Below are 26,543 nucleotides of genomic sequence, written 5' to 3'. Positions count from 1 at the left end.
AGGTAGGACTTGAACCAGCCAACATTCGCTACTCCTAATGCTTGAATTTTTTTTAATAAAATATCATGGACCACTGTGTCAAATGCCTTTTGTAGATCCAACAAAACTAAACCCGTGTAGTTACCTCTGTCGCATTCCTGTTTTATCAGATCGTAAAAGTATATTAAGCTGGTGTCTGTTGAGTAATTCGTTCTAAAACCAGATTGCATTCCCTGAGGTAGGTATCTAACTGATTGTATATGATATGTTCCAAAACCTTGGAAGTAATACCTAGAATTTAAATAGGCCTGTAGTTACCTGTCTCAGTTTTTGCGTTTTTCTTATATAGAGGTGTTACCCGAGCCCTTTTCATGTCATTTGGGTTAAATACTGAACTGATAGACAGATTTATTATGTGGGTTATTGGAGGAGTTATAATTGTGGCTCCATCCTTTACAAACCTCGCAGGAATGTTGTCTAACCCTGTAGCCTTATTGGCACTTATGCTAGCCAGTAATTTAAAAATTTAAACACTTCTTTTAGAGTGGTCTTATGTAGTTTGAAACACTTTGTGGACTTGTCTTTATAGTACTGGAGGTGGAGGTAGAATGTAGATTGAGAGAAGCGAGTAAATGCCTTGGTGGATTAAAAAGTTTAATGAGAAATAGACATTTGGGAATGGATGCTAAGAGGAGATTGTATGAAGGAGTGATTGTACCAATAGCACTGTATGGGGCAGAAACATGGAACATAAGAGAGGAGTTTGTATGTATTTGAGATGAGGTGTCTGAAGTATGGTAGGGGTTACTAGGCTGGATAGAATGAGAAGGTGAGGAGGAGAACGGGGGTGGAAAGGGAGTTGGGAGATAGGGTGGATGAAAGAGTATTAGGATGGTTTGGACACATGGAAAGAATGAGTGAAGAAAGACTAGTAAAAGAGGTGTGGAAGGAGTGAACATGAGGGGGCGACCTAGGATGAGATGGATGGATGGGGTAAAAGGGGCATTGGGAAAGAGGGGAATGTCTGTTGAGGAAGGACGGGAGAGGACAGAAGACGGGTGAATGGAGAATGGTTGTATATGGATGATGATGTGATGAATGAGGTGGAATGGGTGGGGGATGAGGGAGTATGTGTGAGAAAATTTTCACAACAGCCCGAAGGAGAGGGGGGTCGCCAATTTAATGAAGCGGCCTTGCTGTGTCTTGCGACACTGCTTCTGATCCAGGGCAGTGGACAAGATGCAGGGATGACCCGTCATCCAGGAGATGCCAAGATAAGAGGGTGGAGGGGAGTGGAGTCTGATAGGGATGGAATGGGTGGGAGTGGTTTTTATGCCTTTGTTTTTTGGCTTCCTCCTTTATAAGAAAGAAAAAAAGCCTTTGTCTATGTATGTATTTTGGTCACCTGCTCTGATTTACCCACCATCTCACCCACGGGTCGAGGGGGGCCAGGGCTCCTGTGGGGTCCACTTGGGCATCACTCGGGCTAATAGTACGGGTGCCAGAGGCCCAAAAGCGAAGAACAGGAGAAAAACCCCACTCCCACCTTCCAAATTTTGGAGGGGTGCCCCAGCCACACCCTTAAGTCCAGCCTCATTCTGTCTGCTTTGCCATCCAATGTGGCCAACCCTCTCCCTCTGGGCTAAGTTTGGGCCAAATCAGTCACCTGCCAATTTTGGCCAAAATCCATGGGTCATTGCAGATTTTGGGGTGTCATTTTGGTCACCTGCTCCAATTTACCCACCATCTCACCCACAGGTCGAGGGGGGCCAGGGCTCCCGTGAGGTCCACTTGGGCACAGCTCGAGCTAATAGTACGGGCGCCAGTGGCCCCAAAAGCGAAGAATGGGAGAAAAGCCCCACTCCCACATCCAAACTTTGGAGGGGTGCCCCGGCCACGCCCTTAGGCCCAGCCTCCTTGTGTCTACCTTGCTGGCCAATGTGGCTAACCCTCTCCCTCTGGGCTAAGTTTGGACCAAATCGGTCAGCTGCCGATTTTGGCCAAAATCCCTTGCAGATTTTGGGGTGTCATTTTGGTCACCTGCTCCGATTTACCCACCATCTCAATCACAGGTCGAAGGGGGCCAGGACTCCCATGGGGCCCACTTGGGCACCGCCCAGGCTAATAGTACGGGCGCCAGAGGCCCCAAAGCAAAGAACGGGAGAAAAGCCCCACTCCCACCCCCGAAACTTTGGAGGGGTGCCCCGGCCACGTCCTTGGGCCCAGCCTCCTTCTGTCTACCTCGCTGTCCAATGAGGACAACTCTCTCCCTCTGGACTAAGTTTGGGCCAAACCGGTCACCTGCCGATTTTGGCCAAAATCCATGGGGATTATGAATTGCATTTTTTTTTTTTTTTTTTTTTGGTCATAGTTTTGTTCCTTGTATGATGGTAATGTGTATGTTGTGTTGCTGGAGGAAGTGTTTGACTTCATGCTTTTTGGAATTGATGCCATCAGTGTTATGTTGTAAGATGTTGATGTTGTGTATTCTGTAAGTGTTGTAGGTTTCTGTACAGGGTTGGGATACTGATGGTGTAGGATTAAGGATCAGGGTCAGGAGGAGGAAGAGGAGGGCGGGGGGAAAGTGGATGGCGAGAGTCGGGTGTGGGCAAGGATGCAGGTTGGGGGTGGGATAGTGGGAGTGAAGATCAAATCAAATCAGCCATCCTGAGTCCATTGCTGAACAAAGGCCTCCTTCATAGCATTCCATGATTCACACAACTGCACCAACCTCTGCCACATCACTTCTGCAAACTTCTCAATTTTGTCTCTCCATCTCCTGTCTGGTCTCCCTCTTCCACGCTTCCTATCTCACAGCGTCCACTCAGTAACACACTTGCTCCATTGCTCATCAGTCGTTCGCACTAACTTACCTGCCCAATTCCACTTCCTCTCTTTCACCACCTCCACAATATCTTTCACTCTAGTCTGCTCTCTCACCCAACTTACTCTCTTTTGGTGTCAGTGTTATTCCCATCATTGATCTCTCCATTCTCCTCTGTGCAGTCCTTAGCTTTGTTTCCATTGCCTTCATCAGTTTCCAAGTCTCACACCCATAGATTATTGCTGGCAGAATGCATTGATTGTAAACTTTACGTTTCAAACATAAAGGTAGAGAGCCTCTCAGTATTTTATTGTACTTAACAAACACTTTCCAACCAATTGTAATACACCTTTTTATTTCATTATCATGATCTTTTGTCACTTTCACCGCCTGGCCTAAATAAGTGAAGATATGGGTGGACAAATACAACAGGTCCAGGTGTTTGGGTATCATTTTTTGCCAGCAAGTGGGGTGGGCCCAGTTTTTGCATATGAATCTGTTTTCCCTAAAAAAGCGTAGACTCAGAGGTGACTTGATACAGGTCTTTAAAATTCTAAAGGGAATTGACAACATCAAAAGTGACAAAATTTTCACACTGAATGAGAATCCGACAAGAAATAATGGTCTCAAACTGTCCGGAAATAGATTCAATTTGGAAGTGGGTAGAAACAACTTCGGCAACCATACAGTTAATGAATGGAATAAACTTCCTGCAGAGGCAGTGCAATGTAGTTCAGTTCGAAGCTTTAAGAATCATTTAGATAAACACCTAAGCAAGATGCTGTAATGATTATCATTTATTTTATATTATTTGTTTTTGTTTTGTTATCACTTGTCTGTTTGATTCCCATTAATTATTAGTTATATATCAATTTATTATTTACTATTTATCTGCTTATTTATTATCTAACTATACCTATGCATTTATTTATGTATTTTATTTATTATTCAACTATACCTATGCATTTATTTATGTATTTTATTTGTTATTTACATTATTATAGTTTTTATTTATTTATTATTATATTGATTTTTTTTTTTTTGCATCCGACCTAGATATGGACCAAAAGGTCTCCTGTCAGTATGCTCCACCTTTGTAATCCTTTGAGGTGATGGGTTTGGAGCATACTGGACGTGTATTTTGTGGTATGCCCAGGATTGCTCTCAATATCTCATTGTTACTGTCAAGTGTATGATGATGCTACCCACACTCATTACTAGTTGAAACAACCAGGACAGTTAAGAAAGCAAGGAAGAGGATGGGAGTTGCTCTGGGTTTGCTAGGCAAATGTAAGTGTGCTATCATGTTTCACTCATTCAATCAAGGCAAACGTCCACACCCCTCTCCCCCCACCCATCATTTCTTCCTATTATCTCTCTCTATCTTCATCCATCCCCCGCCATATCTCTCACTCTCTCCTTTCCACTGTCATATCTCTCCCTTTCCATTCCCAATATATCTCTCTTCTTCTCACTCCCCCTGCCATATCTCTCTCTCCCCCTCCCTCCTATACCCCACCCCAACCATATTTCTCCCACTCCCTTTCCTTTTCCCCGCCATATCTATTTCTCTCCTTCACCCCCACCATATTTATCTCTCTCCCGACCTCACCATATCTTTCCCTCCCTTTCTCTCACCCCTTCCATACCTTTCTCTTTAACTACTTCTCCCTCTCCTGTCACAGTATCTTTCCCTCCCACATATCATATATCTCTTCCTCCCCTAGCTATCTCTCCCCCTGCCATATCATTCTCTTTCCCTCTCCCACCTCCCATAATATATCTCGCTCTCCTTTCCACCCTGCCATATCTTTCTCTCTCCTTCCCCCAATATCTTCTCCCTACCTTCCTCCTGACACCTTTCTATTTCTCTTCTCCTCCTCTCCACCATATCTCTCTCTTTCCCCATGCATATTTCTCTTCCCCTTCCCCTTTCATATTTCTCCATCAACCTTTTTCACCCTAACCATATGTTCTCTCCCTCCACCCCCACTATATCTCTCTCTTCCCCTTCCCTCCCCACCATATCTCTCTCCCCACTCTTGCTTTATCTCTCTCCCTCCCCTCCCCTGCCATATCTCTCTTTCCTTCTCCCTCCCCGCCATATCTCTCTCTCTATCACCCCATCATATCTCTTTCTCTATCTCCCTCCTCCCTCACCCCACTGTCTTTTGCAATGCAACATCACTCTTAGACATTGGGTGGTCTCCAATACACTCTTCAGCAGCTTTCAGAGTTCCACATTTAAATGTCCCTCAGTTCTTCAAGGTCCTTAAGAGATCCAACTGCTTTATACCAATTAGAGATTACTACTGTACTCCTGGGCACACACCATCCCTGGAACATTCTTTCTTCCAGGACAACCAACTATGCTTTTGGCAGAGCTCAGGAAGCTTAGATTGAACATACGGGCTATTTCAGAGGTAAGAAGATCAAGCAACAGCGAGATCGGTAGTGAGGGTTACACCTACATCTGGTCGGGGTAGACCGATGGAGTCCACCTTGCGGGATTTGCTGACTACAGCATGCCATTGTAAAGGATGCTCCAATAGGTTAGTATATGATCCACATGGGAGAGAGAGATCTTCCCTTCACTCCAATGATATTCAACACATGAAGGATTAATTCAAAAGGCAATGTTTAAATTAATGTTTATTAAAAACATTTTCCTCTTGTACATAAAAATACAAGCTCTACCATTTTATCAGGATTTTAATATTTCCTTATTCACACCACAATTGAGTCATCAAACACAATGCAGAGGATTGCTGGACAAGTCTTGTTCAGACAATAATATTTACATCTAGCAGGCAGGAGCATTCAAATTGTGACTCGTATTCCTATGCAGCTCTGATGGTTTCCTATCTGCAAGGAAGAGAGGGCATCACAGCCAATTAAGCTGTGTAAGCAGCAGTGACATAATTGGAAAACAGCTTGCCTGTTTGCCGCACCTGAGTGGCTGCAGATAATGTCGCAGTGTAATTTGTGCCACACAAATACTTAAGACCACACCTTAAATTGTGCAAGTTTAAGTTTTGAGTGTCCAAGAAATACGGTCATGTCTTCAATATTCAGTTATTTGGCAACACTAAAATTATGCTCAATAAATTTCTACATTTGTTATATATATTAATAAATGGATGAGACTATTGAAATAAAATGATGGAACATGAGTACATAAATCAAGAGAACAGTCTGCTTCATTCACTGGTGTTACATGTGTAGTAGCAACACAAAGCATCACTTTATGAAGTTTGCTTCAAATGCAATACTTATTATTCTCTGTTCGCACATGACAAGAATAAGAAACTAAAGTGCACTTGGTACCAGCAATGAAAGGTTTGGCTAACCTCTAAAAATGTTGCACTACAGCCAATGAAGAAAAGTTACATTGTCTTCCACTTGCCCAACAAGCAAATCCAATCTCTCCTGTGTTATTATAGTCAACTGATAATAGTATCATACAGTGTGTTACCAGTGCACCAAGTTAGTGCCTTATCATAACCATTAACATAATGATTACTAGTAATATGCAGAAATGGAGCCCTTACACTAATCCTTCACTGATAACATCCTTAAACTACATCCCCTACATGCCTGGAAAACATGGCCAGTTATGGGATTCCCCGTCTACCAGTGTGGGGCATGTTGAGGTCAAGATCTATAGATTTTTTGCACCTGAAACTCTGCACCACCAACCAATGCCCATGAGAAATAACAGTAAAAGTCTAAACAGTCTGGCCATGTCTTCATGACATGCATGTAGTTCAAGTGGCAACAATAGGTTCTAAGACTGGAGGAGAATACAGTCAATGTGAAGAAGGCAATGTGTGATATAATATAAAATAGTCAAATTACACATTTATCTACATGAAGTGAAATCATCCACTGCAATTACTGATGTTCGTGAATGACTTATATACAAATGGACAAAGCAAATCCAGCTTTGCTCTGCAGGAGCAGGTAAAGTCTGGTGTGTACGCGATGGTATCCTGAGTGTGTCAGGTAAACAACTTTTAACTTTTGCCTCAATGATACAAAAACCCAGACAACAAATGACTAAAGGACCTGCCCCACCTTGCATAATTATGCTCTAATCTCTACCCTTCCATTCCACAACTCCCTCTACCCTGGTATATAAGGTGGAATAAGGCAATCCCTTAGAATGGAAATGATGCAATGTCTAGTGGCATGTTGCAACAAAACATGTAATCACATGCAAAGTAGCACACACAATCTTTGTTTCACCTTTAAATACTATCTAGTAATACCATTCTATGGTAACATTAGCACAAGGACCATATGAAAATAATGTAACACTGACTCACTACTCATACAATATTTCACAGCAATTTTAACACAGAAATTTGATTACATGCACAGGGAATTACTCCTGACTTCCCTTTTAATAAAAAGAAATAATATATATATATATATTATATATATTTAAAAAATATCATAACTTCTACTTTTAAATACCTACATCTCGTAACACAAATGCTGGTTCAATCAATTCAATCAAATGCTTTATCATCTATTACCTTACAGACTGAACAAAATCCTTAACAACTTAACAAGTGACACCTGCTCACTACAACCCTATGTGCTTTCAACATCGATTACTGGTTTTCTCCTTCCTTAGCATGGTGACGTGGCTTGCTGCCACTAGTGGTGTCCATAGTGTGATTAGATGTGCGTGGTACCAGTAGAATGTTGCCATCTGCCGACTGCTGCAGTGAATATTCCGTGGGCGAGTAAGGATTGCCATCTGGATCACGGAGTGACTGCAAATAGATAATACGATATTACTTTTCAACATAACTGGTAACATGTTAATTAACCCCTTCCATTATCATTATTAATAATAATATTATAATAATTACTGCTTGAGAGGATGGGCTTTCTCCCTCTTATAAGGGAGGTAGCCAAAGTCAAAAGGCATAAATCCACTCCCACCCATTTCATCCACATACTCCACTCCCATTCACCACCCCTCCCTCCCTCTTTCCTTGGATTTTGGATGATGGGGCAACCCTGCATCTTACCCACTGCCTGGGTCAGAGGCAAGACACAGCACATCCACAGCAAGGCTGCTTCATTTATTCGGTGACCCACCCTCTCCATCCCCCATGCAGAAAAGGAGAAGACGGGGAGAAATCCCTTCGGGCTGCGTCAATTTTTTTTTCTCATACGGACTGCCACCTGCTATTACCTCTGCAGTCTGATGGCCAACTCTACCCCTGCCTTCAAGTTCTAGCCCCGTCATGAGGACAACTCCCTTGACGATTTCTTGTCGAGTCTCCACTCTACTTTCGTGGGGGCATGTTAGAAAGTAGTCCTCACTCCTCCAATCCTCACCTCTTCTCTGGCAGTCCCACGACCTTACTAATCCGTAAGTGATCCCATGGGACACACTAGTGCCACCCAGCAGCATGACTCGACACTAAGCTTCCTTGAGACCCACAGGTAGGACAAAGCCTCCTTGAGGAACACACTTGTAGTACCAGCATCTGCCATTGCTGTCTGCCACCACTGATCTGCCAGATTTTCAGATACACACTCTACCCTTTTGTCCAGGCATATCTTAGTCGACAACACTCAGATCCTTGACTCTGCCTATGACAGCCACCAGTTTGAGATTCTAGAAGCCCATTATATTAAGGAGAAAGCCTCCACCATGAATATACAAAATAGAATTACTTCACTAACTCTGGCTACTCAACATGGACACTTGATCACCACCACATACAACTCCAAAAGAACAGAGAGAATATCACCAAGTCAGCCCCCACTACAAGCAACACCAAAGAACAAGGGACAGATTCCCTCTGAGTCCACCCATGGACAAAATCTCCCCCAAATTTACTATAACCTCTCTTAATTACTACTTTAGTTTGTATTTAACTTGTAACAGCTTTGTACCAAATATATCTTATACTAAACATGTATGAAAGAAGAATTACTGCCCACTTTTATGAATATATATCTATATCATATATAAATATATATACATACACACACACACAAATTTTATATATATTTATACAGTTGAAATTGATGGGCTCATTCCAGAGATCAAGTGTCAGCACCCCCTGATGAAGATAACGGGGGGCTGAGAGGTCTTAAAAATGGGCAACTCCTCTTTCCATCTAGCAGGAAGGAAGAATTACTGTCAACTTTCCATCTTCACATACACACACACAAAAATACAAAGACTGATACTGACAGATAAACAGGTAGATACATACACATCTTTTCTGATGATTCCTCAAGTGACTCACCTGGAATATGTGCCTGTACAGAAGTGAAAATTTGTTTTTGACTCGCGCCCTTTCATTGGTCAGGTATTCATACTCATTCCGCAACTCTGTTTTCCTGCTTTGTATCATTTTAACTTCCTCTGCAAGGTGGGTGATTTGGTCCAACTTCCGTTTTCGACAATTCTGGGCAGCCACCTAATCAAAATAATATTTGTTAATTTTCTTCAGCAGACATTAATATCATTCATCCCCTCCATGATACACAATGGGCAAACAAGATGTAATTTCATTTCCTTATTTTGATGAGCAGTCTTACCTTATTTTTGCCTCTCCTGCGGATGTCTCTAATAAGTGACAGCTGTGGTTCAGTGAGGTCATACTTAGAGATCCGCTCATTGAATTCATCCATTGGCAAGTTGATGATATCCTCACAGGTTATGGGAACATTTAGGGCCCGGGCTCGCTTTTCGTCTCGAGTTAGACTTCGATCACTCTCACTTCGTTTGGCTAGTATATAATCAAGAAGAATTTGTATTAATACATATGAACACCCATATATACTGTTCACATCAAAATACCTATACCCATGTTCTTACATTTCTAACAACATACCATCATAAAAAATAAGATGGTGAAAATAACTTCCACTACAACCACAATTCATACTTATATCCTTGTTTGACCTTATCATGTATTTTGCTTGGTTATTATCAGTAAACTACTTTCTATGGCTATGGGCTTACCATAACTTTTAGGACAGATAAGTCTAATCACACACAAATATATATGTATATATATATATATATATATATAAATATATATATATATATAAATAAATAAAACAAGGGCTTTTCTCCCTTACAAGGGAGGTAGCCAGGTCAAAAGGCATGTGCTCACTCCCACCTATTCCACTCCCATCCACCACCCTTTCCTCCCTCTCATCTTACTCCTCATGGATGATGGGTCATCCCTGTTTACTGCCCACTGCCCTAGGTTTAAAGACACAGTACATTTACAGCAAGGCCAGTTCACTTAATAAGGGACAGCCCTCCCCTCTCCATCACCCCATGCAGATAAAAAGAAGACAAAGAGAAATCCCTTTGAGCTGTGTCAAAATATTATTCACACAACCACTCTCTACTCCCCCCAGCCCCTCCCTGCCTTGCATTACAATATCATCTATACACAGTCATTCTCCACTCACCCCTATCTCCTGCCTTCTCCCTTCCTTGCCCAAAAGACATTCCCCTCTTGCTGAACACCCCTTTCATCTCTTCCTTGGTTGTCCCCTCAAGTTCATTCCATCAACCTCTGCCTTCCACACCCCTTTTACTAATTTTCTTCACTCATTTTTTTTCCATTTGTCCAAACCATCCCAATATTCTTTCATCAGCCCTATCTGTCATCTCCTTTTTTACTCTCTCTCTCTCCTCCTCGTTTCTTACTCTATCAAACCTATCCCTACCATACTTCTCAGGCATTTTATCTCAAAGACATTTTAACTTCTCTCTGCCTCTCTTAAATTCCAGGTATCTCCCCCATACAGTGTTGTCACAATCACCCCTTCATATAGTCTCCTCTTTGCATCCATTCCCAAATGCCCATTTCTTGCAACATTTTTTTATTCCTCTTAGGCTTACTTGTTTCGCTCAATCTACAATTCACCTCTACCTTCACTCCTCTCTTTCATGACACATGTAACCCCAAATACCTAAAGCCATTTCCTCTAGCCTTTCTCCTTTAACCTCTTCCATATGATGATGCCTACATAGGCATCATGAGGTGTGAGTGGGTATATGAGGATGCCAGCATCTGCATCTTAATTATATTTATTTTGTAGTTGTAGCTGAGTAACCCCTGAATTCTGTGAACTTGTTCAATTACGTTTTGTGTTTATTATTAGTTAGTGAAAGAGAATGAGTAATACATCAGTGGCTTTATATTTTATAATGCGAGTACTATGATGCATCAACCATCATACCTCAGGCACCCAATGCTGCACACAAGAACTTGACTCGTATTGAAGTTAATACATAGTCCCAATTCGCTGCCATCCTCTTCCCTTGTACATTTCATTACCGTACTTTTACCCACATTTACCTTGAACTTTCATGACCTATCCCATACTGTACTAACTACCTTATCCCCCTCTGACCCTGCCACATGTACAGTGTCATCAGCAAACAACAACTGGCTCACCTCCCACTTTTCTCCATTTTTAACAATCTCCAGCCCATTACCTCACATCTACCTCCCGCATCACCCCACCCATGTATACATTGAACAGCTATGGTGACATGACATCTCTGATGCAGTCCCACCTTTACCTCAAACCTCTCGCTCTATTTCCAATTCTAACAGAGGCTCTATTACTTTCATAAAAATTTGACTGCCCTCAACAGCTTTCCCCCAATCCCATATATCTGCAAAACTTCTCATTGTGCTTCCTGTCCACTGTCATAAGCCTTTTCCAAAGCCAAAAAAAAAAAAAAAAAAAAAATCTTAAAGCTTTCTCACATATCTGTCTTACCACAGAAATCTGATCCACACAACATATACCTCTCCTTAATCCACTGTTCCTCACAAATTACTCTATTCCTCTCCTAATCCTCTCAAAACCCTCCCAACTACACTCAACAAACTGATCCCTCTGAAACTGCTACACTCACATTTGTCCCCTTTTCCTTTGTCAAGCAGAACTATATAGGAACTCCTCCAGTCCTCCAGCATTTTACCCTCCCTTTGACATACATTAAATAACCTCACTAGTCAGTCTACTATTACTGTACCTCCCTTCTTCAGACACTGCATGAAAATCTAACCCAGGTGCCTTACCTGCTCTTATCATTTTCAAAACTAGTAGCATCTTATCTTTTCTTATTATCCATTTTCCTCTCCCATCACTGTCATTTTCTTAGCACCTCCCACTGCTACCACCAATACATTATATATATACATATTATATATATATACACACAAAATTACCTCAATCTACATACACATTAAAATCCATTCAACCTCCCTGCCATCTCAGTCTTTTTGTGGATGAAGGGTTGTCCCTTTCCCCTGTCACACTATTAAAGTCAAGGTCAATGCAATGGGACACAATGTTTCTACAGCAGGGTCTGGCAGCCCATTGTTTATCTACTAGTAACAATTATTTCTAACAGTTATGCCATGAGTATACTATTAGCTTACATATACACATACATAAACCCAAAACCCAATCATCACCCATCCAATCTCACCACCTCATGGTTGAAGAATCATTCCTTTCCCTCACCACACCGTTCAAGTCAAAGGCAATGCAACGAGACAACATACACTAAGATTAAATCTAAGTATATAGGATACTTGGTAACATTACATCAAGCATGAATCAAGTTCCTTAATTCACACAAACGAGATTAACCATTCAATTAGTAATTACTTTTGGCAAATGAAAACAATAAAATGATTGACTTACAGCTCTTTTTGTCACGTGCACTTGGACGGGAGAGCCCTGATGGACCCTCTGGTGACATATGATAGGTGTGGTTATGCTGCACATGTTCTACGCTCCCCGACAGTTCTGGAATATAACATACAAATTCATATTACTACATTCAAATGGTTATCTGAAATTTTAGCTTAAAAAAAAAAAAAAAAAAAAAAGAAGTAAAGATGGAAAAGAAGTGCAAGGAGAAAAATAAAAAGTATGGTTTAACATAATCTTCAAGATGATTTCCATAAAATGCATCCTAATGCTCCTCTGAAGGTACAGAATTTTCATAAATTATAACTATCTGGAAGTAAATCAGCATTCAGATAGCAGCTGAATTCAGCTATGACCTGAAGTTGTGTACAATTAATCAATCAATCTGTTGCCCCTGGTCTCTTGCAAAAGACCCATGGCCTCCAGGAAACCAGCCACAGTCCCAGGGTGGGACCAAAGTCACTTACAGAAGAGATATTGTATTTTTGCCAGTCTGAATCTGTGGCCAGGCCTATTCTATGTTGGTATGGTCTCAGCGATGGATGGTGACCCCGAGTGCAGGTGTACTGGTGTGGTTCTTGTTTGGTGTGTGTGAGGGTTTTCTCTGTGGAACTTATATCTGGGGGTTGTTGTTGGAGTATTGAGTTAAGCGGTCTTTCTTGTAGTGTTTGTTAGTTATTTGGGGTGTGAATGCGTTTCTATAAGGATGTTTTCTGTGGTTTGGGCGGCAGGTCATTATAGATAATTGAGTACTGCTAGTATGATGCTGGTGTAGTTTTATGTTGTGTTCTGCTGGTGCTTGTGAGATCTAATGTAAGGGGTCTGTTCTTTGGTTCATCTTTACATTCTTGCATGTGATGCATTTACTGTACATTAACATAAAACTACAAATCAGTAAAAATACCAATATTCTTGGTAAGTTATGATATTCTGACAAGTCAGCATGACCTACCTGCCCTCTGTTCTAGCATCTTATTGGCCACCATGGTTTACCTAAACATGCTTACCAAAACATAAATAGTGGGAGAATAAGGAGATACCTTCTTGTGGTATCTCCCACCTTTGGCATATTGTTTACCCTAGACAACCTATACCACTGTACTGGGGTATTGGCTCATGTTATTGTAAAGTAAAAACCTGCTCAGTAGCATGTAGTTGATAATTTTGGGTCTACATGGGGTGCCCCAACAGAGCAGAGCCACATCATTATGTCTGTGTTAGAGGAAATTTCTGTTCATTGAGAAATTATGCTACTTTATTATATTGCAACTGCCCCTCCATTATGCTGCCCCCCCCCACACTCTCAATGCTGCCCTGTACCACTTCTCTGAGTGTGCATTTCCATTTCTGCTGGACCCTGTGGTGAAAAGAATACTGCCACTGAGCATTCCCACTAGAGTTGTAAAAGGTGACTAAAACAGGACAGAGGATAGAACTAAGCATCCTGCTCTCTGTAGCCCCAAATGGGGACATTCCTAAAAAAGCAAAGGCATAAGGTCTGGGAGTTTTACAACCAGAACCCTAAGGTTCTTTTTAATGTCTTTTAATGTGTGGGTGATACACATGAGAGTAAAAGAGAAGAGATAGGCAGTATGTTTCTGAGAAGATGGATATGTTGGCATTGAATGAAACAAGTTGAAAGGGAGGGGTGATTTTGAGTTTGGGAGTGTAGTGGGATGTCAGGAGGGAAGAGAAAATGAGGGAGAGATGGGGTGGCTATACTAAAAAATGAAGAGATAGGTAAGCATGTGGTGAAGTGGAAGGTTTCTTCATGGTGAATGTGGATGAAGGTAAAACTGGAGAGATGTGGGTCTTTGTAAGTGCATATGGGCCTGGTAGTGAAAAAAGTGTAGAGGAAAGGGAGGCTTTTTGGATAAATCTAAATGAATGCATAGAGGGTTTAGGGAGATAATGCAAGAATAGGAGATGAACCAATAGCCAGTTGTTGGGAAGTGTGGAGTGCCAGAAAAAATCATAGAGGAGAGACAAAGGTGGAGACGTGTTTAGAGAGTTGATGACAGCTGACATGGTGTTTAGGAAGAAAGTCAAGCATAAGTACACATGGGAGAAGGTGGTGGATGGGTGGTAGACAGGGCTTTAATGGACTATTTAGTAGTACCCAGGAGAAGAGTAGGAAGAGTTTTGGATGTACATGTTCCTAGGGGAGAGATTCTGGGGCATATCAGATAATTTTTTGTGGAATGAAGTTGAAAGTGGAGGATAGATGGAGATTGAGGAAAAGGACAGAAGGTTGGGAGGTGCTCAGAATAAACTGTTTAAATGAGAAAGCAAAGGAGTACAAGAAGCTGAGAAAGCAAAGGAGTACAAGAGGCTGAGAAAAGAGTGAGAGGAAGTGAAGGATAGAGTAGAGCTAGGGTGGGAAGAAGAATGGGGATGTTTCAAGGAGTTACAAGGTGGGCAAAGATGGTGTGTGGAAAAAGGAGGATGGGAGGAAAGAGAAGAAAGGGTAGCAAGTGGTGGGATGAGGAAGCAAAAAGGTTGTACAAGAGGGAAAAAATAATAGGACAAGAGAAACATATGAGAGGTACAACGAAAAGAGAAGTAAAGTATAAGATAAGGGAGGCAAAGAGGAGAGCAGATGAGAAATGAGGTAAGGGTATGACAGAAAATTTTGAAAGTTATAAAAAGATGTTTTGGAAGGAAATTAAGAGAGGAAGGGGAGGTGAATCAAGTAGAGAAGAAAAGGTAAAAAGTGTAGATGGAGATATGATAATGGAAGAGGCAGTTGTAAGATGAAGATGGGCAAAGTATTTTTGAGAGTTGCTAAATGTGAAAGAGGATAGGGAGGGAAAGGTGGCTGCAGCGAGAGGCACTAAAAATATAACAGTGATGAATGAGGAAAATGGATAATAAGAAAAGATGAGGTGAAAGCAGTTACTGAAATGATGAGAGCAGCCAAAGCACTTGAGTTAGATGGGTGTCATGCAGAGTGCCAAAAAAAGGGAGGTTCAGTGATGGTGGACTGGCTGGTGAGGTTGTTTAATGTTTGTCTAAATGAGTGTAGAGTGCCAGAGGACTGGGAGTACCTGTATAGTCCACTTTACAAGGGAAAAGGGGACAAATATGTGTAGTAGTTACTGAGGGATCATTTTGTAGAGTGTAGTTGGGGAGTATTATGGGAGTGTTTTGATTGATATTTGGAGAGGAACAAAGGGTGTAATTGGTGAGGAACTGAATGGGTTAAGGAAAGGTAGGGATTGCGTGGATCAGATTTTTGTGGTAAGAGATATGTGAGGAAGCTTTAGCAAAGGGTAAGGATGTTTTTTGGGCCTCTATGGATTTGGAAAAGGCTTATGACAGGGTTGACAGGAGGGCATTGTAGGAGGTTCTGCCGATATATGGGGTAGGAGGAAAGCTGTTAAAATCAGTCTAGTTTTTTGTTGTTGCAAGTAGTAGATCCTGTGTTATCATTAGAAATGGTGAAAGCAAGTGTTTTGAGGTAATGGTGAGACTTGTCCAGGGATGTGTCATGTTGCCATGGCTGTTCAATGTGTACATGGATAATGGGCAGGGGATTGGAGATGGTTAAAGAAAATGGAGAAAAATGGGTGACAAGCCAGTTGTTGTTTGCTGACAACACTATGTTTCTAGCCGAATCAGAGGAATTGAGGAAGTTAGCAACAAATTTTGGAAAGGTGTGCAAAAGGAAGTTGAAAGTAAATGTGGGTAAAAGGTGATGAGATGTACAAGGGGAGAGGATGGCAGCAAATTGGAAGTGAGTGTTAAGGGAGAGAGATGAGGAAGTTGACAGCTTTAGATGCTTTGGGACACATGTGGCGGGAAAGGGAGGAGTGGAGGTGGAGGTAGAATGTAGATTGAGAGAAGCAATTAAATGCCTTGTGGATTGAAGTGTAATGAGAAATAGACATTTGGGAATGGATGGTAAGAGATCATGCCAACAGCACTGTATGGGGCAGAAACATGGAACATAAGAGTTTAAATTGAGATGAAATACCTTAAAAGTATGGTAGGGGTTACTGGGCTGGATAGTGAGAGACAGGGTGAGGAGAAGAGCAGGAGTGGATAAAGGGTCGGGAGATAGGGTTGATGAAAGAGCATTGGGGTTGTTTGGATACACAGAAAGAAGATTAGTAAAAGAAGTGTGAAAGGCAGAGGTGGATGGAGTGAACATGAGGAGTTGACTGAGGAGATGGATGGATGGGGTTAATGGGTTGTTGAGAAGTATGGGGATGCCTGTTGAGGAAGGAAGGGTGAAGTCAGAAGACGGGTGAGTGGAGAATGTTTGTTTATGGATAATGCTGATGTATGGAAGTGGGTGGGGGATGGGGGATGCTTATGTGTGAATGATATTCTAATGCAGCCTGAAGGGATTTCTCCCCATCTTTTTTTCTGCATGAGGAAATGGAGAAGGGGGGTTGCCGATTAAATGAAGTTGCCTTGCTGTGGATGTGCTGTATCTTGCTGCATTGTTTCTGACCCTGGGCAATGGGCGAGATGCAGGGATGTCCTGTCATCCAGGGCGAGCCAAGAAAAGAGGGGTGGTGAATGGGAGTGGAGTGGGTGAGGATGAAAATGGTGGGAGTGTGATTATGCCTTTTGACTTTGGCTACCCCCATTGTAAGGGGGAAAAATCCCTTGGTATATCTATGTACTTATCATACCTTGCCTTAAATGCCACAACAGTAGGGGCTGCAATATGCTTAGACAAGGCTCTAAGAAGTTTGTATACAACTCTTATGGTAAAACCAGTTTCTCTTCATAGTGGTTCTTCAGTGATTTGGCTTTGCTAGTTTCAGGTTATGTCCTCTGAGGTTGTTGTTGCATATCAAAGTAGCCATGAAGAAACTTGAACACCTCTATCATGCCCCCTATCTGCCATCAGTCATCAAGTGTCTACAAGTTAAGAGCCTTGCATCTCTCCTTGTATACGATGTTCTTTAGTTCTGAGATGAGATTGGTTGCCCTATGCCAGGTTTGCTCAAGTAATTTCATATCCTTAACCAGGCATTCTTCTGTGTAGTCCAGAATGGGTCTGACCAAGGCCACATAAAGAGGGCAAAGACTCTCCTTATTAATAAATAAAAAATTCCTCTTGATTAATCCAACCCTGCTGTTTGCTTTTGCAGCCACCTTAGCTGCATGTGCTGAGGATTTGAAGTCTCCTGATATGAATATTCCTAGTTCTTTTACCACTGTAGCATTCTTGAGTTCTTGGTTGGTATGGTAACACAATTTGGTTGTCCAATGTGCATTGTCTTACATTTAATAAAATTTTAAGACAACATAAATTTCTTACTCCATTCCTTATGTTAGACTAAATCATGTTGGATCATTTCTGTATCCTCCTGGATCCTGATGGTTTGGTATATTTTTGCATCATCAAACCAAATAGTTTATATAGATGACAAACAATACCACCCTCACTCCTGTTCCCTGTATTTACCCTGTTGTATCTTACAGGAAGGGGAGCTATGTTCTTGGTGTCCCATCTTTGTATCTCGCAGTGTCTAGTTTGCTCTTAAATTTTTGTATAGTTTTTGCACATAGTATTGTTTTATCCAGTTTGTTCCAGATATCCACCACTCTGTGTGGATTTTTTTTCAGGTCTCTTCTATAACTATCCTTTTTGAGTTTCTTATCATGCCCCCTTGTATTTCTCTTATCCCAATTAGTCCTCTCTATCAAGGACTTCTGTGCCTTTCATGATTCTGTCATGAAAGTCACTCCACTCTTGAGAAGCAGCCATTCTGAATAGACCACCTCATTCAAACTCTATGCTATCTTCCTGACAACAACAATAATAATAATAATAATAATAAAAAGTCAGCCAACAATTCACATCTCCTCAAATCAATTGCATTCTTAAATTTGTTAATAACATCCAGTGTGGTATTTATGGTCTACATAAGTAAAATAATGTGGTGTCTGCATCTGGTGAAGGATATTGATGCAGTGGAGAACGTTCAGCGCAGAGCCACAAAGCTGGTGCCTTGCCTAAAAGGGATCTCATATCAAGAAAGAATGAGAACATTAGAATTACCTACATTGGCATAGAGAAGATCCTGAGGTAACCTCATTGAAATGTACAAGACACTGAGTGGGAAATACCACAGTGAATGCACCGAGGGATTGTTCAAGATGAGGGAAGACACCATCACTTGAGGGAATTCCCAAAAAATATTCAAAACAAGAGCTTGGCTAAACACCAGGAAGTGGTTGATGCATGGAATGATCTGCCAGAATCAGTTGTAAGTGTTGGTTTGATAGCACTTTTTGAATCCAGGCTAGACAAGTATTGGAAAAAACAAGAGCTAAGATATAACCATTGAGCCCAAGTAACCACCACACGCAGCCAAAGTGAATGTGCTGAGGCTGCAGCTTTGGAGTCACAGGCTCATTAGGGCCTCTTCCAGAAATTTGTCCATGTAAGTTTGGGTACATTTTTAGAAGTGCACATCTATGCGATAGAGCAATAGAAAATAAAACAATTTTGTAAATTATAATACATCAACATCATATGTTATTCTTGGCAGAAATTAATTACTGAAAAAGTTGCTAAACGCTGTACATAAACAAACGTAGGTGCTTTGATTCCTTGAGATGCAAGTTTTGTTTTGGTAGATGTGGAGGCCTAAGAAATTAAAGTATGATAAATTTGTCTATTCTAACCTAATCTACCTATGTAACCTAACCTAACCTAACGTAACAAAGATGGCATCTAAAGGAGTCGATGTGACTTTGTTTGCTTGTGCATAGCTTTTAGCAATGGTTTCTGTTATTAATTTCTGCCAAGAAAAATATGTATTACATTGATGTGTTATAATTTATCAAATTAATACTTAATTTTCTTTTGCCATATAATAGGTGTGCACTTCTAAAAAAAAATGTCTTTATGACAATTTTGTCAGGAATAAATTTAATAGAAAGTTGTCATAAAAAGTAAAATGGTACAATTTTTTCTCCAAAACCTGGATACCCATGTCATTACTTTGTACAAAATGCCCTTTACAGTGAAATTCAAGAGCTGTACATCCGGCTAATTTCTAATAAATGGCTAGGTTATTATGGTAGACTTACTAGGTTAGGTTTGACATGCTTTGATGGGTTGACTTGACTGAATATTGACCTTGATTAACTAATGGCATTTTTTACAGTAGTGAATAATTAAACATCCAAAAGTAATAATAATAACAACATAAAAGAAAACTTACCTGGAACTAGTTTAACAAAAGCGTGGTATAGACTAAATCCATGGCTGACCAGCCTTGGCTGAGCAATGGCTTTAATTCGTTCTTCACTGCCCCCCATCTTTATCAAGATTAAATCGTCATTGCTAACACCACTTAAATCGTCTTACAAAAGTGTGGTGTGCAAGGTCAATCTGGGTCAATGAATTCGTCTGAGAAGAAAGCTTGATCACGGCTTCATGTTCTCGCGTTACAATTAACTGTTATTACTTTCGCATACATGATTTCTGTGTCTGTTAGATCACTTAGTCTTTGCATGCCAAACGACTAAAACTTCTTCACTCTTAATACATGTACACGCTTTGCTGCCACTTCTATTTAGTAGTTGCAATTTTGCACATTTGACTATTGTTTCACACGATATTATTGCTCTTGAAGACGGTGTGTATCATTTAATGATACAGGAGTACGAATAAAGCCGTTCCTCTCCTCTTGTTTAACATTCCCACCACTTAACTCACGATAACTGTATCCACATGTCACCAATACAGCAAGATAATTGTTGCAAGGGAAGAGATCATATCCACGGTCTACATTATATGCAGAAGCAAAGCTTCACAAATATATCTCTTACTTAGTTATTTCCACACTTTCTATGTTCTTTCTTATCATTAAATCGAAATTTACACACTTAACCATCAATTTCATATATCTGTAGAATTTGATGGGCTCTCACGACGTACTACCAACCATCACCGACTTCAGATGCAGACTACACAATCATGTTTACCTCGATGAAAGGTACGATAATTACAATTCACTCTATTGCCATACTCCCAAATTATTAAAAAAAAATCTGTCTGTTTTTCCTTAATATTCATGACTATTCTACATAGGATATCCCTTGAAATATGCTGAATCTACGCTCAAAAACTAACATCATATGCAATCTAAAACCGTGGCTGCAAATGTCGGCAACGCCATCTATTGAGCGCAAAGAGAGTTAGCAAGCTGCCGCGTCATGCTAAAGCAATGTGCTCCGTTCGTCGAGGCGTTGACGACAATGATCCTTTTGCAGTCTGCACTCCTTTCTTACCAGAACTGCAAGGCTGATAAACTACATGTGTTAAAAAATACAAATAAAATCACCATCACATCTATAGTTATTTGTAAGGATTTTTCATCGGATGCATTCGTGGAACTTACCCTCGCGGAGCTTACCCTCTATCACAAACCAAAAGGTAGTTACATTTTTTCTTCGAAAAAAAAAAAAACAGAATTATTAAGCTTACAATTCCAGTGCTGAAGCCATTAGCTCACAATTATGTCCCCGATTTCCCCAAAATTCATCTAAATTCTTTTTATGGAGTTATATGTATGAAACCACCCCATTAATGCTATCATCCTATCTCAATGGTTCAGATATGAATAATGTGCCTTTGAAATTCAGTGTTGTCTAAGAACACGAATATTGTAGATGTGTTGTGCAAGTGCGTTGCGTGCCCACAGAAAGTTAGGCCGTAATTCAAGAAAAACCCACTGTGTTGGATAAGAAGAAATGAAATAAATGAATTCCATATATTTCGATCACGGACTGTGATCCTCTTCAGTGGAATATAGAAAGGTAGAGCAAAAGGCATGTCTTATATATAATGAAAATAAGGGACAAGGGTAGGACTCAGGTAGCGTCCCTTGTCCCTTATATTTATTGTATATAAGACATGCCTTTTGCTCTACCTTTCTGTATTCCACTGAAGAGGATCACAGTCCGTGATCGAAATATATGGAATTCATTTATTTCATTTCTGCTTATCCAACACAGTGGGTTTTTGTTGAATCTTTACGAATGTGTTAAATTAATTTATAGTTAGGCCGTAATATTACAAAGGTACAAAGGCGGAGCATGCCGACAGGAGACCTTTTGGTCCATATCTAAGTCGGATGCGAAAAAATCGTAATAATAATAAATCAATAAATAAAAACTATAGGGATTTTATGACCTTGGTTTGGCGACCAGAAAAAAATAATAAATGAAAAATAATAAATACATTAATAAAATGATAACATAAGAGATATAATAATAATAGTTTCACTACGTTACTAAATACATACGATTCAACTTCCACGAATGATTATTTAAATGACAATACATGGGGAAAATAAACAAAGGGCTACGGGGGGGGGGGGAGAACGGATAAACCTGCTGGTGGGATAGTTCAGCGTGAAAGCCTTGCAAATCTAACAGATCAAGAAAAACTACAAGTAGATGCAACTAGTTCGAACTAGAAATAAAGAAGCCAGTTATATGCATACCAGCCGTTTTTTTTTTAATTTATTTATTGACTTGTTTTGCAAAATTCGGCTGAAAAATTATAAATTCACTCTCTATCAAGCTGACGGTTGATAGAGAGGGAACATTTGAATAGAAAGCAAACTTCAACAGCAATGATGTACAAAAAAATCAACCCAAACCTGCCAATCTGCTGTTTATATATATATATATATATATATATATTTATATATATATCTATAAATATATATATATATATATATATATTTATATATATACATAATGTACAACACTGAATGGGTCCCAGTGATTACAGATACATTTTAACAACCACAATGCACTTTAATTCTAAGCCATCAACATCTGGAAAATCAAAGGAGGCCGACATGCAGAAAGTGAAATATCGTTCTACCAAGGACTCGAACCCAGCAATCACATGACAAGTGCCGTAGTAACTTACCAACTACATATACACACACACAATATATATATATATATATATTTATATATATATATATATATATATATATATACATATATATAATATACATATATATACACACATACACACACACACACACATATATATATATATATATATATATATATATATATATATATATATATACATGCATCACAAAACACACGTGACTACACCGATATGCCGACCACAGGAAAAAGAAAAATTCTTGAAATCCGAGCGCTTTTGTGATATTTTCACATCTTCAAGGATTACTATATATATATATATATATATATATATATATGTATATATATATATATATGTGTGTGTGTGTGTGTGTGTGTGTGTGTGTGTGTGTGTGTGTGTGTACATGTATCACAAAACACACGTGACTACACCGATATGCCGACCACAAGAAGAAAAAGAAAAGTTCTTGGGATACGAGCGCTTTCGTGATATTTTCACATCGTCAAGGATTACAATAGAATTATATATATATATATATATATATATATATATATATATATGCGTGTGTAATAATGATAATAATATACGGTTTATTGGGTATAGCAGCATTACTGCTGAAAATATACAACCTACAGAACTATAAACTTATAAAATATCAATAACTTCTATGCCTTTCATGATTCTGTAAATAGCTATCAAATCTCCTCTCTCTCTTCTTTGCTCTAATGTCTGTAGTTCAAGTTTTGCTAGTCTCTCTTCATATGATAGTTTTGAGAGTTTTGGTGCCAATTTTGTAATTGCTCTTTGTATTCTTTCAAGTTTTTTTATGCATTTTTTTGTACTTGGTGACCATACTGTTGCTGCATATTCCAATTTTGGTCTTATCCGAGTGGTTAGAATTTTCTTCACCATTTCTTCATCCAGGTATGCAAATGCCACTTTGATTGTTCTTAGTTTTGAGAGTTTTGGTGCCAATTTTGTAATTGCTCTTTGTATTCTTTCAAGTTTTTTTTATACATTTTTTTGTACTTGGTGACCATACTGTTGCTGCATATTCCAATTTTGGTCTTATCCGAGTGGTTAGAATTTTCTCCACCATTTCTTCATCCAGGTATGCAAATGCCACTTTGATTGTTCTTATCAAATTATAAGTTTCTCCAAAAATCTTATTTATATGTTTCTCAGGTGACATATTATTCATAACAATGACTCCCAGGTCCTTCTCATTCTCCACTTTTTTTATTCCTTCTTCTCCCAATTTATATGATCCTATTATTCTGTTTTTGCTTTTTCCAAATTCCATTATACTACACTTTTTAGTGTGTGCGCGCGCGCGCTAAAAAAAAATTGGTAACTTGTATGCAAGTATGCAAGAGTAACCACTGGAAAGAGAAACTAAACGAAGCTGATGTAATATACGAAAGCGATCTGCTTCGTTTAGTTTCCCTTCCTCAGTGTTTACTCTTTATATATATATATATATATATATATATATATATATATTATATATATATATATATATACACACACACACATTTGGGTAATATTCTATTAGTGTTGATTCTACCACTTTCCTCCTAAACCCACATGATCAGCTTTATCCCAATACCGATGGTGACTTGTTTGTTTATTTTTGGCTCAGACACTGATACACGTTGTAACTCAATATCTGACTTTACCAAGGACTGTAAAGACGAGTTCTTGATATGCCGTCATCGAGTAGTGCAAGGAAGGGACATTTACTATGAGTCACTGGATTTCCCGTTGTCCCCCATGGGGGACCATCAATCCGAGAACTCTCTCTTTCTCTCTCTCTCTCTCTCTCTCTCTGTGTGTGTGTGTGTGTGTTAGATTCACTACGGTCTTGGACCACATGTTGGACTCGTGATCGACAGCTATTTCCCTCCCGTATGAGAGCTCATACCTGGCCCGATCTACGAGTAATGCTGTGGCTTTACGCACATACAACTCCTTGCCCACCATTGCTGGAATGCAGCTTTTCAGTAGAGCGATACCGATCTTATTTTTTCAGCGGTTGGAAACAATACCTACCACACACACACACACACACACACACACACACACACACACACACACACACACACACACACATACTCGGTGGCGCGGTTGGTAGAGTCCCAGACTGTCAGTATGGCGGTACCGGCGGTACCTGGTTCGAATCCTGCCCAGGGCTGAAATGTTTTCAATATCGCTGCGCTTCGAGTCGTTACTCCAACTCTTGTGGGTGTGTGTGTGCGTGCATTACCCATAGATCGGTCATGCGAGCTCTGAGCTCTCTTCCGGGAGGGAAATAGCTGTCGATCACGAGTCCAACACGTGATCCAAGGACCAAGGTGAATCACACGCACACCATTGTAGGGGTAACTCCACGGGTCAAACTGGGGCGAGGGCAAGTGACCTTGTTTTCCAGCACCTAATTCAACTTGTTTTGTCAAGACCTTTCGAGACGCTCGAAGCGACTCGCTCCTTATTCCCAGTTCTTGTCGTTTCCTTCACCTATCATGAATACATGTTGACGACTGACTGCCTTCCTGCCTGCCTCGCCCGCTAGCTCGATCGCCAAACAAATTCGCCCGCCGACTGCGATCGACGACTTCAATTCGTCCAAAGAATATAGCCGAAGATTTCGCCACGCAATGTTCACCTCACGATCTTTCCCGAAGATGTGATTCCGCTAAACAGTTCTACCATACGACTTTCTTACAATTCATTCTTATGAGTTCGCCAAGTAGTTCACCTTGCGATTTCGCCTTGCACTCCACAGATGGGGTAAAAAACAACAACTGACAACACCTTGGCAGTCGTGGGAATTCTAAGTATATGAAGTGGAAGAAGAAAGAAAGAATAATAATAATAATAATAATAATAATAATAATAATAATGATAATAAATAATAATAATAATGATAATAATAATAATTTTATTTGACAATAAATAACACATCAAACACAGATAAAGAAATAACATTATTTGAAATTACAAGAACAACTCCCGAGGAGAGAGAGAGAGAGAGAGAAAAAAAAAAAAAAAAAAAAAAAAAGCGTGTGAACTTATTTCCATTGTGGTCCCCAGTTCGTGGATTCTAATCCCTTTACTCTCCACTTCGTGGATTCTAATCCCTTTACTCTCCACCTCACCTTCCACTTGCACAGAACATCGACTGATCCTTGAAACTTCTCTAGATCTGATTCGGTCTCTATGGTTAGTATGTGACATCGATTTAGAGGCAGTTTTTGCCCATGTTGGCCCCTGCCTCTCCTGGAGGTGCTGCGCCTTGCTGCATTGCTACTGACCAGGCAGTGGGCGGGAGACGGATAAACCCTCACCCACGAGGAGCCAAGATAAATGGGACAACAAATGGATGTTGGAGGGGTTGAAGGGTGGTGGGGTTGATGGGTAGATGGGTGGGTGCTTGACTTGCATTTATTCCATGACAAAACGCCGGTGGACAAAAAAGTCTCGTATATACAAAGAAACTAATATTGAAAACTCAAGCTTCAAAAGTAAAATAAAAAAAATAAAAAAATTCAGTCTCATAGATAAAAGGGATATACAAAAAGAAACAAAATTTAGATAAAAATTTAATATCAAATTGCATAAACATAAACACACAAACAAAAAAAAATCACTTGAACCGCAAACCCTAACCTAACCTAACCTAACGCCTGACACCTAATCTTATAGATTAATTCTATACGAGACTGAGGTTTTGTCCACTTTGGGGATAAAAGGCTGCTGCTTTGTCCGCTTACGCTGTGAGTGTGTGTGTGTGTGTGTGTGTGTGTGTGTGTGTGTGTGTGTGTGTGTGTGTGTGTGTGTGTGTTTTTGTGTGTGTGTGTGTTTATATATATATATATATATATATATATATATATATATATATATATATAGATATATATAGAAGAGAGAGAGAGAAAAAGGGGATCGGGGGGAGGGAGGGGGAGTCAGAAGGCAGATGCCACTTTAGAAATCACCCTGACCAGCTTGACCTAGAGCATGAGCAGAAGCTACTCTGCGCTGCGCACCGGAACAAACACGTCAGCCCAAGAAGGCAACAAAGTGAGTAGTTCGCTGGTCGGCCCAAGTCTTGGACCG

General features: G+C 40.1%; 1 protein-coding gene across 1 annotated transcript in view; it reads right to left on the bottom strand.

The window, feature by feature from the left end:
- Positions 1-5,442: 5,442 nt before the first annotated feature.
- Positions 5,443-26,543, bottom strand: part of LOC143025013 (segmentation protein cap'n'collar-like) — a 54,739-nt gene continuing 33,638 nt past the window's right edge. Inside the window, exons 6-9 of the mRNA XM_076184618.1 lie at positions 12,530-12,634; positions 9,380-9,570; positions 9,085-9,258; positions 5,443-7,587 (exon numbers count right to left, since the gene is read on the bottom strand). Coding sequence (XP_076040733.1) covers positions 7,423-7,587; positions 9,085-9,258; positions 9,380-9,570; positions 12,530-12,634 — 635 coding nt within the window. The 3' untranslated portion in view covers positions 5,443-7,422. The remainder of the gene's footprint in view (positions 7,588-9,084; positions 9,259-9,379; positions 9,571-12,529; positions 12,635-26,543) is intronic.

Source organism: Oratosquilla oratoria, chromosome 4, assembly GCF_046742065.1.
Source record: "Oratosquilla oratoria isolate Oo_2021 chromosome 4, ASM4674206v1, whole genome shotgun sequence".
Taxonomy (NCBI): domain Eukaryota; kingdom Metazoa; phylum Arthropoda; class Malacostraca; order Stomatopoda; family Squillidae; genus Oratosquilla; species Oratosquilla oratoria.
The sequence above is the reverse complement of the archived record's forward strand: the minus strand, read 5'-3'. Positions and strand labels throughout refer to the sequence as shown.